General features: G+C 40.3%; 1 protein-coding gene across 5 annotated transcripts in view; it reads left to right on the top strand.

Moving 5' to 3' along the window:
- The window catches only part of LOC111148387 (casein kinase 1 gamma 3), a 110354-nt gene extending 95100 nt beyond the window's left edge, over nt 1-15254 (top strand). For 3 of the 5 annotated variants that reach the window (XM_022504898.1, XM_022504896.1, XM_022504897.1), the window contains 3 exons: nt 3700-3806; nt 4422-4445; nt 13647-15254. In XM_022504898.1, the coding sequence (XP_022360606.1) occupies nt 3700-3806; nt 4422-4445; nt 13647-13701 (186 nt within the window). In that variant the 3' untranslated portion in view covers nt 13702-15254. The remainder of the gene's footprint in view (nt 1-3699; nt 3807-4421; nt 4446-13646) is intronic. The other 2 variants (XM_022504901.1, XM_022504900.1) reach the window with 1 other exon arrangement.
- Nucleotides 15255-15704: the final 450 nt, after the last annotated feature.

Genomic DNA, 15704 nt, shown 5'->3' with positions numbered 1-15704 from the left:
AGTCATCCTTTCTGATGGCTGAGTAATATTCCATTGTGTGTATGGACCACATCTTCCTTATCCATTCATCTGTTGAAGGGCATCTCGGCTCTCTACAGTTTGGCTGTTGTGGACATTGAGCAGCCGTCCATTTTGGATACTGTCATTAGAAAAATTAGCTGATGCACACCAATATTTTGGAGACTCCTATGTTCTACTTCAAGTTATAATTCTAGAGATGTTACCTAAATGGAATCATTCTTTTAGAATTTGGTTTATAAAAATAATTTGTATATATTTGTTTGATTGATTTAGGTTTCTAGGAATGTAATGACATGTGCTATTTATAATATTTTGTCTTTGTTTTTTCTTGTAAAATCCCTTTCCTAAAAGATACTAGTTTTCTTAAGTGAAAACAATTTTAATGCCCTGATATACTCTCGTGTCACCAGTATTAGGTAGGCCACTTTTACAAGAGAACTCTTTTACCACATCGATTCTATTCTTAGCCTGGGATTTTAGCCTTTACTCAAGAGAGTTAGGGAATCTGGGAAACCAAAGAGAAATTACATTAAAAAAATACATAAATGAAGATATTATTTCATTCTAGTCTGGTTCTGATCAATGAGGCAAAATGAGATTTGAAACATTTTACTAAAATAAAGCTTATTAAAGTCAGGTGTGACTTTGTGTGAACTGAAATAAGTCAGATTGTATAATTACCGTGTTCATACGGTTGCTCTTGCTGGAAGTTTAGAACACCTGGGTTTTGAATTTTCAGTTATGCTGCTGAACATAAGGGGAGGCATGTTCAAGGAGCTGCCTGTAGTTTGAGATGGGGTCCCTCCAGCTCTCTTGGGCCACTGAACTCGAAGGAGGAAAAGAAACCTGTGAATATCATGTTGAGGGAAGAGCAATGGAAATTGTTGCATGAGCTGTTTATCTTCTGCATGCAAAGCATTCTGCTAATTACAGATAGTGGCGAATACAAAAGTATAAGATAAGAATCCTGCTTTGTAGCTCCTTTCCAAAACAGTGGAGGAGTGCTGACATTTTAAAAATTAAGAATAAAGAACCAAATTAAGTTTGATAATTAGAACCAATAATGATTGTTAAATGTTTTCAGAAAGAGGGAGAAATAAAGAGAAAAAATTGACATGGAACTCAGTAGAATGGCAGAAAGGAGGAAGCAGAGCAGCAGACTGAGACCCAGGGGTATTACTCTTGTTGGCCTGGTTGCTCTGACAAGGATCAAGGCCGTTCTGTGTGTTTTCAGCTGTGGGCACATTTGCAGTGTTTATTTCTAAGTACTTGTTCATGGGGTACAGATAACTCAGCCTCTATAATCCTACATTCATCTAGATTTGTTGGTTGACTTCTAGTGACTTTTCTTGGAGTTGTGGGGTGAGAGGCCTGTTTCTGTGCACTGGAATATCAGGCCCACAAGGACCAGGGTGTTTTTCTTGTGGTTTTCTAGGTTCCCAGGACAGTGCCTGGCACATTGTGGCCTCTCAGTAAGAATGTCAGAATTAGTTAGGTTTCAGTAAAATGGGGTTCTGTAGATGGACCTGTTAAGTCTAGTATTCAGCTGTCAGTCTGCTCTCCAGGCTTTTGATATATTAGCATTTTTTTTTTCCCTTATGATGAGCTCAGATAGGGAAAGCAGCAGAGCTGATTGTTACGTTTTGAGCCTGGAGGTCTGGGAACATGGTAGGGTTTACTAGGAATTGGAACCATAGATAGGAGGAGTGACACATTTGAGAGGAGTATGAGGAATTCGGTTTTGGAAGTAATGAGTTTGAGGTACCACATGTGGCCTAGGTGGGCATGTGGGTGAGCGGTGGGGCTCAGCAAGTCCTTTATGTAGAGGCTGTAGCTGAAGCCCTGAATGCGGGCAAAACTGGCTGAGGAACAAGGGCGACAATTCCTGGAGCTCTTAGAATAGCCCAGTCACTGCCCTTTACACACTGATTTCTGTTTCTTCCTCTCAGTCTTGTTCAACGGGTACTACCGTTTGCCGTTTCCTGGTTGAGAACGCCGAGGTTTAGCGCGATGCGGTATCTTTCCCGGGTCACACGGTGGGTGAGCGTTAGAGCTAGGCGTTGTTTCTAGACCCGTCTCCTCCAGAGTATCAGCTGGTGCTAAGTGATACAGAAATGTACAGGAAAATGAGGAGAAAGCAAAGGCCACCAAATATATTTTTCTAGGAAATGTTGGTAACCTGCAAGAGTATGCTTACTTAGAATTCCGATGTAGCGACAGAGTACAGATTGCAAGGGATTAAGGAATAAATGAGTGGAAAATTTTATAAAAATGCAGGTGTTAAGTTAAGACTGTTGTTTTGAGAAGTTGAGGGGAAAGCAAGAAATAGGACAGTGAGGTGACTTTATTGGACAAAGAGGATTTGGGAGAATGTGGGAATTTTGCTATGATTTTTATTTTGTTTTAGGATTTCACTCATGCATGCATTCATTTATTTCAACAAATATTTATTGATTGCCTGTTTTCTGCCAGGGTTAGTAGGGAGAGACGGTGGGGGAATAGTACAAAGTCCTTGCTGTCATGGAGCAGGAGTAGGCGAGAGTGGGTGTCAAGAAACACAGTCCAGAAAACTATCTGGATAAATGCCATACAAAGAGTTAACAGTAGAGTATAACATGCCATAGGATGTCCTGTATGGAAGTCTCAGATTGTATGATGGAAAAGGACTGCTTTTGAGATGTTCTCTGAGAATCTAAAAGAGAAGAATATAGCCAGTCAGCGGGAAGAGAGTTAGTTCAGGCATCGGGTATAGGTAATGCCAAGATTTTACGGTGGGAATAAGTTTGACGTACTGGGTGGAGGCTAGTGATCATCAGAGAAGGTAGTATGGGATTGGAGGGGTGGGCAGAATCCAGATATTGTGGGGCTTTGTAAATTGGGGCAAGAATATGGATCTTTATTTTAAGTGAAATGGGAAGTTGATACTTGGAGAGATTTGAGCAGGTTAATTATACATGGTCTAATTTCTGTCTTAAAATGAGCGCTCTGGTTGTTGTGTGGACAGTACATTCATGGAGGGCGGGGGCAGGTGAAAGCAGAAGACCAGTTTACAGTTTGTTGCTCTTATTCACACAAGAGATCATGGTGGCTTGAACTAAAGTCCTGGTAATAATACAAGTGGGAGAACTGATTAGATTGGGGATGAGTTTTGAGGGTGGAATTTAATCAGCCCTGCTGACAGACGAGGTGTGGGGTTTCAGTCAAAGAGAGGAATCACTGTGATTCCAGGATCTGAGCGTGAACAAATGGGTAGACAAATGAGCAGTATGAGAGGGAGATAGGAGGTTGGTTACACACCGAAATCCGTCGGAAGGAGCAGGATTGAAGTTTGCATGGGAGATAATTCGTGACGTAGTAAGGTGCCAATGCAAGATGGGCACACCTTGGGGAGCTGATTTGACACCAAAGTGTAGGAGTTAGTCTTACACAGCAGAGGGAAAGAGACAAGACAGAAATTTCAAGATGAAAAGGAAGTTGAAAGGCAAATATTGGATGACCTTGAATTTTAATAAAATATTAGACCTGTTACTATATTCAGTTACAAACAGCTCAACTACATACTAATTGTTTTATGTTCTGCATATTAACTTTCTAAATTAACCTTAATTTTACCTTAATATTTATCATTGTATATAACCTGTTACTTTGTATATATATATATTTTCTTCTTTTTGGCAGGTTGTAAGCTCTACAAATGGAGAGTTGAACACAGATGACCCTACTGCAGGACGTTCCAATGCACCCATTACAGCCCCTACGGAAGTAGAAGTGATGGATGAAACCAAGTATGTACTTGCTTGACTTTTTTAGTAGCTTTTTGTGCTTCAGTTGTGCATGTTTGAGATTTATAGTCATGTACAGTTATCCCAGGAAGTTTTTTCAGGGAATTGGTGCATGCAAAACAAGTGATATTTTCAGTCGACCACTTCATATAAAGTAGCGCTGTGTTTCAGTATATATTTTGTAATACAAAAATAATTATTTAAAAACTGGGCTCAATTTCTTAGAAGTAACAGTGCAGTTTTGGCTTTTTGTTTATAGGAGTATTGATGCATGAAAATTATTTTGGTAGGGTAGATGCTCAGTTTTTTTGGTAAGAATAATGAATTTGGGGACACTAAAAAATAAAATTAAAAAAAATAAAAAGTATGCATTGTTTATCTGAAAAAAAAAGAATAAATATTAATTTTATAGTATGCTGCATGCATAATTATTAGTTTTAAAGTAGTTTTTCTGTGAATGTAAATGATAATGCTTCTTGGGAAAAAAAGTAAGCATAAAAACAATGTGATTTTTCATTGTGGGCTACATCTGATGATTTCTCTCTCTCTCTTTCTCTCCCTCCCTTTCCTTCTCTCTCTCTCTCCTTTTTTGTTTTTTGTTTTTGTTTTTGTGTATAGCTGCCAGAAAGTGTTGAACATGTGGTGAGTTTTCAAGTGTAGGCAGGCAGAAATAGCTCCCTTGACTGTAATTTCGAAGATTTAGCATCATTTTGCGCTTAAAAAAAAAAAAACAACCAAAAACTTTCAACCTAGAAATTACAGTTGGTCGAAGTTGTTCAAAAATATTTGGTGTCATTTACATTAGGTCTGAAAAGCAAAAAATAATTGTTTGAGGAGCTCTTTTGCCTGCTGCACCTTTTTTCTTTTTGTTCAACTGACATAGATTTGGGGGCACCTTTTAAGTGAGTCGCTGGTTAACGCCCACTCTGCTTGTGCTCGTGCGTTTGTTCTGTAACCCAGAGGCTTCGTTTGCTATTCGAAATAGAAAGGTTTTTGAGTTTTAAGCTCTCTTTTTCCCTGTTGGAAAGATGATTAAATACACACAGCAGGTCCTTCACCCCCACCCACCCCGATAGTATCACTGAGAGAGTATTTCATTGATTACTTGCATCGCAATTGAGTGCACGTGGGGTACGCTGATAAACTCAGGATTAACGGTAGTGAGAGAGCGCTACAGAAGTCCTCACCTAAGAAGGTCCTGCTCATTGCAGATACTGTGTCAAAAAGATTCCTCTTAAGTCGAGTCAGTGTTGGATTTAAGCTCCTCTCTGGTATCTGCCTCGAGTTGAAATGCCACGTTCCATATTGTTCCTCTCAGTTTCAGGACAAATCTTGAGTGAGCCTGGGAGTGAACAGAGAAAGTTGCTTTGCTTATTAGCACACTTTGGAACATTCTACTCCTATCCAAAAGAAACTTTACATAAATTCCAAAATAATGCTCATTTGCGGGCCCGTAAGATGCAGAGACTTTTGTTGGGGAGATTTCTCTTTAAAGAGCAGTGGTCAAATATCCATTTTTATCACTTTGTGGAATTTATTGACAGCGTGACCTAGTGGATTTGAGGATGTAATCAATCAGCTCTGTACTCGGGCATTTTTACAGTGAGAGCAAATACCACCATTGATGTCTGCTTGTGCAGTTGTACGCGGAGTTCCCAGAGTGATGTGGCCGAGCAGGGCGTGCACGTCCTGTGTACCCAGCGTGGGTTGAAGAACCCTGCTTCCTCCACTTAGAGTTACCTTCTTCAAGCTTGGTTTCTTTCTCTAAACTGAGGATCATAATATCCGCTCCGCAAGTCATTGAGGAAATTAACTGTGATAAAGTACTGCACATGGCAGGTGCTTGGGAGCTAGTCCCACCCTGTTTGTCTCCCCGCTGCCAATGACCTCTCCAGTCTTTGTTCTCCTCAGCCTTGTCCTTCCAGCAGGTGTCCCCTGTTTTTACTTCCATACCCCGACTCTTTGCTGAGACTGGCTCTTCTGTGTCCATTTTGTCCTGGACACCTGCTTTGAGCCAACTCCGTTCCCTTTTCCCATTTTTTCGGACCCCCACTTATGCCACCTGGATTTCACCAATAGTCTGAACCTGCCCCAACCCTTCAGTAGATGGCACACCATAGAGAAGGTGGCTGTGTCTTAGTACTCGTTCATAATTTGCATATGGTAACTACCATGGAAAGGTAGGAAAAAACATTTGAGATCTAAGGAGCAAGATGACTGACGGACAGGCTGATCAGGGAATGCTTTGTGGAGGTGGCTTTGCAGAATGGCATACTGATTTATTTAGTTGGGATGGTGTGGGTGTTTGTGGGCTTGGGTTTCTCATCATAGGTGTTGGAAGATGAGAAAAAAGCACATGTGGTGGTAAAGCTGTTCCTGAAGGAGAGGTCCTCCATAGCCTGGAGCCTCGAGTCCAGATTCCTTGGTGCGGCCCACGGCCCTTCGTGCCTCTTGTAGTCCAACCCCTGCCTCTCTTGCCCTGCCCCGTTTTCTGTTCCGAACCCTATACTCCCTGGGTTCCTTAAGTCTGCCGTTGGTATGTTATCCTCCTTAGCTCTGTCCCACTTCGTGAAACTTTTTGAATTTCTTGTATGCAAGGCCTTTTCATCTTCAGATCCCGGGTACCCAAAACAGTAGGCCTCAGTGACTTACTACTAAATGATTACGACTGAATCATTTGGTGTATCTATACAGTGGAGTATTACTCAACAGTGTAAAATAATGAGGTGGAAAACATGCTAAGTGAAAGAAGCCCCGCACAAAAGGCCATGTGTTCTATGATTCCGTTGATGTGAAATATCCAGGATAGGCCACCACAGGGAGAAAGATCCAGTTATTGCCTAGGGCAGGGGAAAGGAGGGTGGGAGAAGCTGTTAGTAGATTAGGTTCTCTGGTTTCTTTTGGGGGGTGATGGAAGTGGTTTCAAGTTTGATAGTGGTGAGGGATGTAAATGTATTAAAAACCACTAAATTGTATACTTTAAAAGCATTAATTTTCTGATAACTTTAATTCTCTTTTAATAGAGCTGGGTTTTTTTGTTTGTTTCTTTGTTTGTTTTTTAACATGGATAGCAACCTGTAATTTCGGTAAAGCCCGATTCCAGATGGGTTACAGAAATCCTCCCACCTTTCCTGCCTCGTCACTGGTTAAAAACTTTCAGCACATCGCATTTGCTTTCCCTTTTATCAGGGTGACTCTCACATTCCTGCAAGTTTGTTAGTGCATTCCTCATACCTTCTTAGTCTGTGGTGAGGGGCTGTGAGTGTGGTTTTCTCCTAAATTGCATCTTACGCTTGCTTCTCTTCTCTCTCCCACCTTTTTATAGTTTTCTAGGAACTTGACAAGAATTCCCTTTCAAAATGGGTTTCCAACTCCCTCTCTTTCTTCTTACCTGTAATTGGTGGAGGCCCCTTTCACCCCACCCCATTAATTATAATGTATTTCACATTGGACATTTTAGAGGCGCAGGCTTCCTAGAATAGTACCTTATAGGGCTTGATATATCATTTTCAAGTGATGGAAAATGTTCTCTTGTCCTGCATATAAAATGGCTCATTCATTAGTAATGAGATTTTGCTCTCCTCACTGTGCCTAAGAATTTTTTTCAAGACAGTTGACACAAGGGGTATCACCCTCATTATTCCTTCCAGGAATTTAGGAAAACAAAGCTTCCTTTGGTATAGTTACAGAGTTTTAAGGTAGTTTGTAATTATCTTTTTTCACCTTTATTTCTCTTTGTGTCCCCTTTCCACCATTTACTGAACAGTTACTGATTACGAAAAGTCAAGGCCCCTGCACTCTCTTAGAAAAGATAGAAAGTGCACAAGTAACTTTCACGTAGTGACCCCCAGTCCTGGCTTCAAGTCACAAGCATTTGGGGAGTTTCAAAAATACGCTAACACTTAGGCTGAGCTCTGTCAGTTTCCAATTTAATTGTTCTGTGGTTGGGGTCTGGTTGACAGTATTTTTTTTTTTTTTTAAGATTTTATTTACTTCTAAAAAGATAGAGCATGAGTAAGCAGAGGGAGAATCAGACTCCTCGCTGGAAGCCTGCCGTGGGGCTCGATCCCAGGACCCGGAGATCCTGACCCCAGCCAAAGGCAGGTGCTTAACTGACTGGGCCACTTAGGCGCCCCTGTTTGACAGTAATTTTAAAGAGCTTGTAAGCTGATTCTGAGGAGCAACCAGGATTGAGAGTCATTGGTCTAAAACCAGCTATTAAAGGATTAGCTCATAGGATACAGTGTGACTGGATTTGAGAGACCGGAACATGGAAGATCAGAGATATCTTCACGGCTCAGGGTACATTTGCCCTAGTTCTCCAAGGTGAGCAGGCTTGGCTGAAGAGTTGGGTGCAGGAGTCCGAGAGAAGTGGCTGAACAACATAGGAGCAGGGACAGAGTGAGGCAGGTCTGAGAAGTGATCCACTCGTATACTGTGTGTGTGTGCGTGCGTGCGCGCATACACACGAATGCATCCCCCTGGGAGCTGAGATAGTCTAAGTGCCCAGTCGCAAAGGGCTTTAGTAGGCAGGTGAACAACAGCAACAATAAAGACATGATCCTTCTCAACACAAGCAAGCAAGCTGTGGGTTTTAAGCCAAGAAGTGGTATAATCAGATTGAGCCTTGAGATAGTTTGGCAGCACTTCTGTGGCCTGTGTCATTTCCTGGGGTTCATTAGATGACATGAAATCGATTCATCCTCCCTCCTTCTCTCCCTTCTGTAGTACTGACTGCCTAGAAAGGCAGCTTGATGCAAGATGAGACTAAGAGGAGAGGGAAATAGATCAGAACCAAATTATAAGAGCCGTGTGGACCTAATGCCCTAGCCTGCGGCGAACAGTGGTGAGATTTAAAAGGCGGAGGGCAAGGCCATCTCTCTGTGGGGGTGAGTTGGGATGGCGCATTGGAGAGAGGAGGACACTTAGCCTGGGTGTCTGTTAAGAGGCTCTTAGCAGTGAGGGAGGCAAGACTTTCTGAAGTAAGCCAGCATGAGAGGATGGGACAACTTTGAATGTCATTTCAGACTAGAGAGACTAATGGCATGTGGATTGAGAGGAAGAAATTGAAGATGAGGCTGGATGTGCAGGTTTCCAGTTGGATTAGTTATGGGAAGGTCTTGGGCCTCTGTCTGAACTCTTCTTGCTTGACTGATAAATTACGGGGTTTTTATACCAAGATGTCCAGAGATACAAAGTTACATTTGCATGTATAGACTTGAAGGGGGCAAATCCTTTGTCAAAGAATTAAAGACAGATGTCTTAAAAGCTGTTTTTTGTATGCCCAGTAACCTAGATAAGGAGAAGCAAGGCTCTGGAGTCCCAGGTGGGTAGGGCCCAGCACCTTTCGAGCAGTCTCTCTATTGAAGGTGGAGCCAGTGAGTCATTAGAGAAAGGACACATAGGAACTTCCGCCAGATGGAGACACGTGTGTCAGTTTCAGGTATGTGAGAAGGAGGTCTAAGACAGGCATCCAGGAAGACAGTCAAATCCTAGAGGCAGGAAAAGAGGCAATGGATGAAGGGGAAATGGTGCAGAATCTCTTAGAAAAGCCTCGGCTCTTCTGTATGTTTTTGACATAGTTGAGGACTTTGATCCATTATGATTTCCTGTTTAGCACCTAAACAGTATTTACAGCAACAGCCCTCAAGTTCATCAGAAACAGGATTTACTATTTATTTGGAAAGAATTTAGGAGCAGAGCTGTGGTGGACACCTGGGTGGCTCAGTCAGTTAAGTGTTTGCCTTTGGCTCAGGTCATGATCTCAAGGTCCTGGGATTGAGTTCTGCATTGGGCTCCCTGATCAGTGAGCAGCCTGCTTCTCCCTCTCTCTCTGCCCCTCCCCTCTGCTTATGCACTCTTTCTCTCACTTTCTCTTTCAAATAAATAAATAAAATCTTAAAAAAAAAAAAAAAAGTGGGGCTGTGGCTTCAAAGCTTTTAGGCTAGCTACAGAATCATGTCAGAAGCATGAACCTGACTTGTGAGAGCATACCGGCTTATTGGAAACACATAGGCATAATCAAGAAAGAGCCAAGAGAAGGAAAAGCACTGAGAAGAACATGATTAAGTGTCTGGCCAGCTTGATTAGTTTCCCCAGGGTTGTCAGTAGTCCAGATCTGAAGAGACCCCAAATGAGGCATGGACTAACAAATAAGTAAATGCCGCCACTGAGCAGCTTGGAGAAAAATGTGTCTAAAAATTTTAAAGGTGTGGGTGATTTTCTAAGACCAGCTAGTTGAATGTAGTGATCTGTGCTCGTTGCTGCACCTTTTGCTATCATTTGGTTACTGTTATCAATAACTTCTGTTCCCGTTTGACTTGAGCCACATGTTAGAATTACCTTGTTTCCTTTTACACATGGCCCACATTCATGTAAGTTGATGACGTGGTGGGCCCTCGGGATGTGCAGTGCTCAGCTCACAGCTCCTGGGACTGGGACTCGCTGGAAATGGAGAAGCCGGAGGGGAGGCCTGACAGGTGCACGTCGGCAGAGCAGGGCTTCTGAGGTTTAGACTCCTGTAAGAATCGGATGCAAACTGATTTTCTCTAGGAATGCTTCCACAGGCTCTCAGATCTGCATTTTGTGAGATTTCCCTAGGGCTTGTGGGCCCGAGGTAAGAACTCCAGCTTTAGAACATGGGGTATAATGTAGTAAGAACCTTTTGACTAGGTTCTTACTCTAGGAGTTGCACTTAGGAAGCAAATCATCCATTTATTCAGTATATATTAAATGAGTCCCAAATGTGTGCCCGTTTGTGGGATGGATCTGTGCAAAAGCCCTTACGAAGCTTATTTTTTATGTGGAGGAGATAATCAGTAAATAAATAAGATAAATTCATATTAGTCTGAGGACTGAGAGGAGCGTAAAAGGGTCATGTGACACAATGGCCATGTGGAAGCAGCCTTGCTTTAGATGGAGGACAGTTGGTATGATTTCTGAATCACAGGCTGTAAATCACCTGCTTTGGTAATGAGTTTTAAGAAACCAGCCACAATTTTCTTCTTTTGATAACTATAGTCTATTTTGAGAGCATCTCTCCTTTATGTGGATGCATTTGTATTGCTTAGAGCAATGCTGCCCTCTGGTGGTTGTCCATTTAATAGCATGCCAGCTTCTCTGTCAAATCTGTTTCAAGGGTGTATGTACTCTTTATTTGGTGGGTTTATTTCTAACAAATAGATGTCTTTTTTAAGGTGGCCTTTTAATTAAAAGGCTTCTATACTCATGGTTCATTTGAAAGTTTTATTTAGTCTCAGGTAAATGCTTAGACTGCTTTTCTGTGTTAAATAATACAGAATTGAAGGAAAGATGACCTAAGAAATAGGACAGACTACCTGTCTTGAGTTGGAAAGCAGATTGATGATACTAGAAAAATAAGCCAGACAAGGTGAATTGCTAACATAAGTGTGGAAAATCTGGAACTTGTTGATCAAAACATGTATTACATTAAATTCCCTGTTCCAAAAGGCTTATTAAAACACTTAAAAAAAAAAGGATTTTATTTATTTATTTGACAGACAGAGATCACGAGTAGGCAGAGAGGCAGGCAGAGAGAGAGAGAGGAGGAAGCAGGCTCCCCAATGAGCAGAGAGCCCGATGCGGGGCTCGATCTCAGGACCCTGGGATCATGACCTGAGCTGAAGGCAGAAGCTTTAACCCACTGAGCCACCCAGGCGCCCCTGAAACACTTTTTAATAAACACTTATTAAAACACCTTTTCAGCAGAAAAACTTAAAAGATTGTAGTTTCAAATTTAAAGACACAAATACAGTAGTTGGAAACAGTGAACATTATTAATAGAATTTTGTATTAAATAACAAATTTCCATTAAAATGTGGTCATATTCTTAAATTTAATATTCTAAATATTTGGCCTGTTTCTTCTAAATACCAATTAATTTTTTTTTTTTACAATGTGAACATTTTATGACTATCCTTTTATTGAAAGGTTTCCTTTTTTTTGAACAATGGTCTTCATCTCTTAAAATCTGAGTTAAATAATATTTTGTTTCACTGTTTTAGAAAATTTATATAACAGATTTGAGAAAGTATTTAGGTAACTGACAGTTAGTTGTAAAGTAACTAAAGTAAGTAAAGTTGACTTGTTTTTATAAATCCAGAAAAAGCTATTGTACCCAGAGGCTTCTTTCACAGAAGTAGCTCTCTTCAAGGCCCTTGATTGAATAATTTGTTTCGGGTTGTTCTGGTGATCACCATAGTAAGAGTAAAAATCATAACGATTGATAACTGCACAGATTCCAGTTGCGTCTGTGGCAGCTGACATATAAAGGTTTGACTTATTCACACTCCATGGTCTAATCATTCTGTGCTGTTTGAATGGGGTTAAAAAATCCAGTCATGTAATTTGGTTTCGAATGCCCCACAGTGATTTCATAGTCATAGCATAAATCACAATAAATGGTCTGAAATTACTTTGGACTGATGATAATGTGGGTGGAGAGATTATGTAATTTAGATGGACAGGCTGGGTTTCTGTTTACATTTCTTTCACAGAAAGACATAAAAGGTATCTAACAGTTATTTCATCTTCCACAGTCTTTTGCTGGAGAGGACACTTGAAGCTAGGGTGGTCTTTATGCTTAGCTTGAAATTACTCATTTAATATCCTTCTTTGCAGGCGGGCTGGTAAGAATTAGAGGAACATTGTTAGAAGGTCACGTTCTCTACAAGCTTTGAATTGGCTGCATTTTGTTGATTGAATCCCCACGTATATAGATATTTCTTTAATTACAGACAGGATTTACATATGCACACACATTAGACTCTGATGGAAAAGAGGAGAGAGCCTCTGTGTGTCGCCTGTCTTCGTCACGTTTTGAGAGAGGGACTTTCCCTTAAGTGTGGAAGGGGAGAAGAGCCAGACCTGTTTTTGAAGGAATGCCGGACTTTTAGAATAGATGTATGCATGTGTATATATTTTGGTGTGAGTTTCTGCTCAGTGATTCTCCTCTACCTGTGAGTTGGTACCAGCTTCACCATCACTCCCCACGTGCTGCGTGTGTTTCATCTTTTCATGACTAGGAGAACTTAAAATGGAAAAAATCAGGTCTCTTAGGCATCATCTCTAGATTTTTTTTTTTTTTAACTTAAGAATGAAACTCCGTATGCTTTCCCCTCATAGACTGCAGAATTAAATCACCTTGATTATGCTATTTTTAATGTTAAGCGCAGCTTTTACTTTAATTAACTTAGGATCGGTTTGACCTTGACCCTTAAAGAATTAAAAAGTGCCTGTCTTGACATGTTAGTTAATGCCTTTTCTCTCTTCCAGTTCGTAAATGTGGTGGAGAAGGTTTGTTGAAGAGAGTCTGTTTGGGCTTTCTCTTTTTCTTCTTGGAATCTCATTCTTGGCGAAAACCATATCCTCAGTATTAGGATCATTATTGCTTTTCTGACAGTGACTTTAATAATCATATACAAATATCAGGAATAAAGGGAGAGAACGTGTAAGATGAATTTTATAAAGCACGCCCCTGCCAGAGGTTAATAAGTATTCAGAGTAAAAGATGGTGGGTCAGTGAGCATTCAGAATTCTCTAGTTGCTCAGTGAGTCTTGATGCAGAGCCTTTCCAATTTAGTGGCTTCTTGTAATGTTGCCTATAGACTGTCTGCCTATCTTCTAAAAGGCACGTTGGTTCCGCAGTAGTAATAACTCTGCCCTAGGTTCACTAATATATTTGCTTCCCTGGCATGTTCATCGTGTATCTTGCATTAGCCTGTTGCTTTTTACGATCATTGAAATTAATACGCTAAACTCAGCCTTTACTCTGTGACCCTCTAGTACCTTTATAATACAAGAAGTGTTTCCCTCCGTCTGCAGGTGCTGCTGTTTTTTCAAACGAAGGAAAAGGAAAACCATACAGCGTCACAAATGACTCTGGACACAGACAGATCATGGGGAGTTACTTACGTGTTCATCTGCTGTCTTGTGATTAAAATCATCTCTGTAGTGACCACATACATTTTCGAGGACTCACTCTTAGAAACAAAATGTCATACTTTCATACTTCATTTTGTGGTTGTCTTACATTCATATTTTTTTCTAATTTAACTTTTATGGAAGCTTTAAAGTTTTGTCCAAACATGAGTGCTTTGCCCATCAATGAATGGAACGGACCAAGGAGGTGGTACTGACGGATACCGTTCTGAGGACATTTTCCAGAAGCTCTCCTCCTATTGTAGAAAGCAGTACAGTGTCTTCAGTATCAGTCACATGCCTGATCTGGTTTTTTTATAACTTCTGTAAGAGCATAATCAAGCAGGAGTTTTCTCCCCAATGGAATAATGCAACAGAGAAGACGCAGTCGCCCAAATATGTAAAAGAAGTTATTTTGTGAGAAGTTCATTTCTTGTGTGACATCTGCATTGATTTCAGTATTACTGATGGTACTGCTATTCATGAGTCATACTAACATTCTCTCTGTGAAATCATGGTACAGTCACTGCCCAGAGGTACTGAGGGAAAAGCTCTATGGGTTCAGCAGATGGTAGCAGTTGAACGAATCACGCTAGGTAGGAGCTCTGCTTTTGTGGCCCCACGACGCCAAGTACAGTGTTGCTCAAGTGGCAGAAGCGCTTTTTTAAAAAAAAAAAAAAAAAAAAAAAAAAGCAAAATATTTGTATAATGTAACTTTATGCTTCCAGATAATAATGTATGTTAGACAGCAAGAAATGAATACTTTGAGAAATGAAATATGTTGGAGTTTTTTTTGTTTTTGTTTTAAATACACTAAGGAGAAGAAATCAATGTGAATCTCATTGCAATGTGTAAGGTTGAAGTCTGAGGAGATCCCACTGAAACCTACTGCTGAATGATTACATTCTCCCTAAGCAGAAAATTTTGGATGTGCCATGCAGTGGTGTCTATTAATTATTTGCTTTTTGATTAAAAAAAAAGAAGAAGAAAAAGAAAAGACCCCCAGCAATAAAAACTGGGTCACTCTCTTGCTCTCTGTGCACATTAGTCTCTTGTATTCAACTTTGCTGGTTCTCTGGAATTTTCCTACTTTTTAGTGTAATTTTGATGATCGAAAACTATTTTGGAAAGGATGGGTCAGGTGCTTTGCCTCCATAGTCTTTTGAAGTGCCTGGATATGAACAAAGTAACAGTTCTGTAAAGAAAAAGGAAACCCATGCCACTCTTTAAGTCTAGTTTGTTTGAAGCCATAAAGACACAGGTATTCTTTGGTCTCATTCTACAAGCCAGATTCTTCAAGAAGAGTTAAGACAAAAAGACTGGCTAGAAAGAGAACGAGTTTTTCCAAATCTCGCATTCACCTGTCATTGATAAGATTGTTATTTGCTCTTTCCACGTAGCCCTTTCTTTGTCTTTAAGTGCATGCCTTCTGGCGTGCTTATTTATTTTTGTTGTCTCAAGGTAACATTTGAAATGTGTAATTAAAGGAAATAAATTACATTTTTGACTTCATTATTGCATTTGCAGGGATTTAATTGTACTTTGTAACTTATTTTTCTTATTAGCCAAAAAGTTCAGCGTGTTGCTTTTTGATGAATTAGGCGCCCATATGAATACTGCAAATCAGGACATTGTTTATCACCGTTGCTCTGAATCGTCTCAATGGTCTTTTCAAGTTCTTGATTTTAAAGGCCCACGCTCAGCCTAGAAGACATTTGCTATATAATTTGGTCAGCAGTTTCCATTCTGTTTGTATACTGTCAGGATGTCTTAAACGACAGGAGTTACATACTGAGTTTTCATTTTTTGTTTGCCTTGAGCAAGGTAGATGGATGTTTTGGCCATTATAATGTGAAACCACTTTTTTTCTTTACAGTATTTGACCAAATTTGTGTGTCTATGATATTTGTAAATACATGCGATATCTGTATTTCTTATCATAAGCCTATTTAGTTTTATTCT

This window comes from Enhydra lutris, unplaced genomic scaffold, assembly GCF_002288905.1.
Source record: "Enhydra lutris kenyoni isolate GAN:26980312 unplaced genomic scaffold, ASM228890v2 scaffoldscaffold19, whole genome shotgun sequence".
NCBI lineage: Eukaryota > Metazoa > Chordata > Mammalia > Carnivora > Mustelidae > Enhydra > Enhydra lutris.
This window is presented reverse-complemented; position numbering and strand designations above follow the sequence as displayed.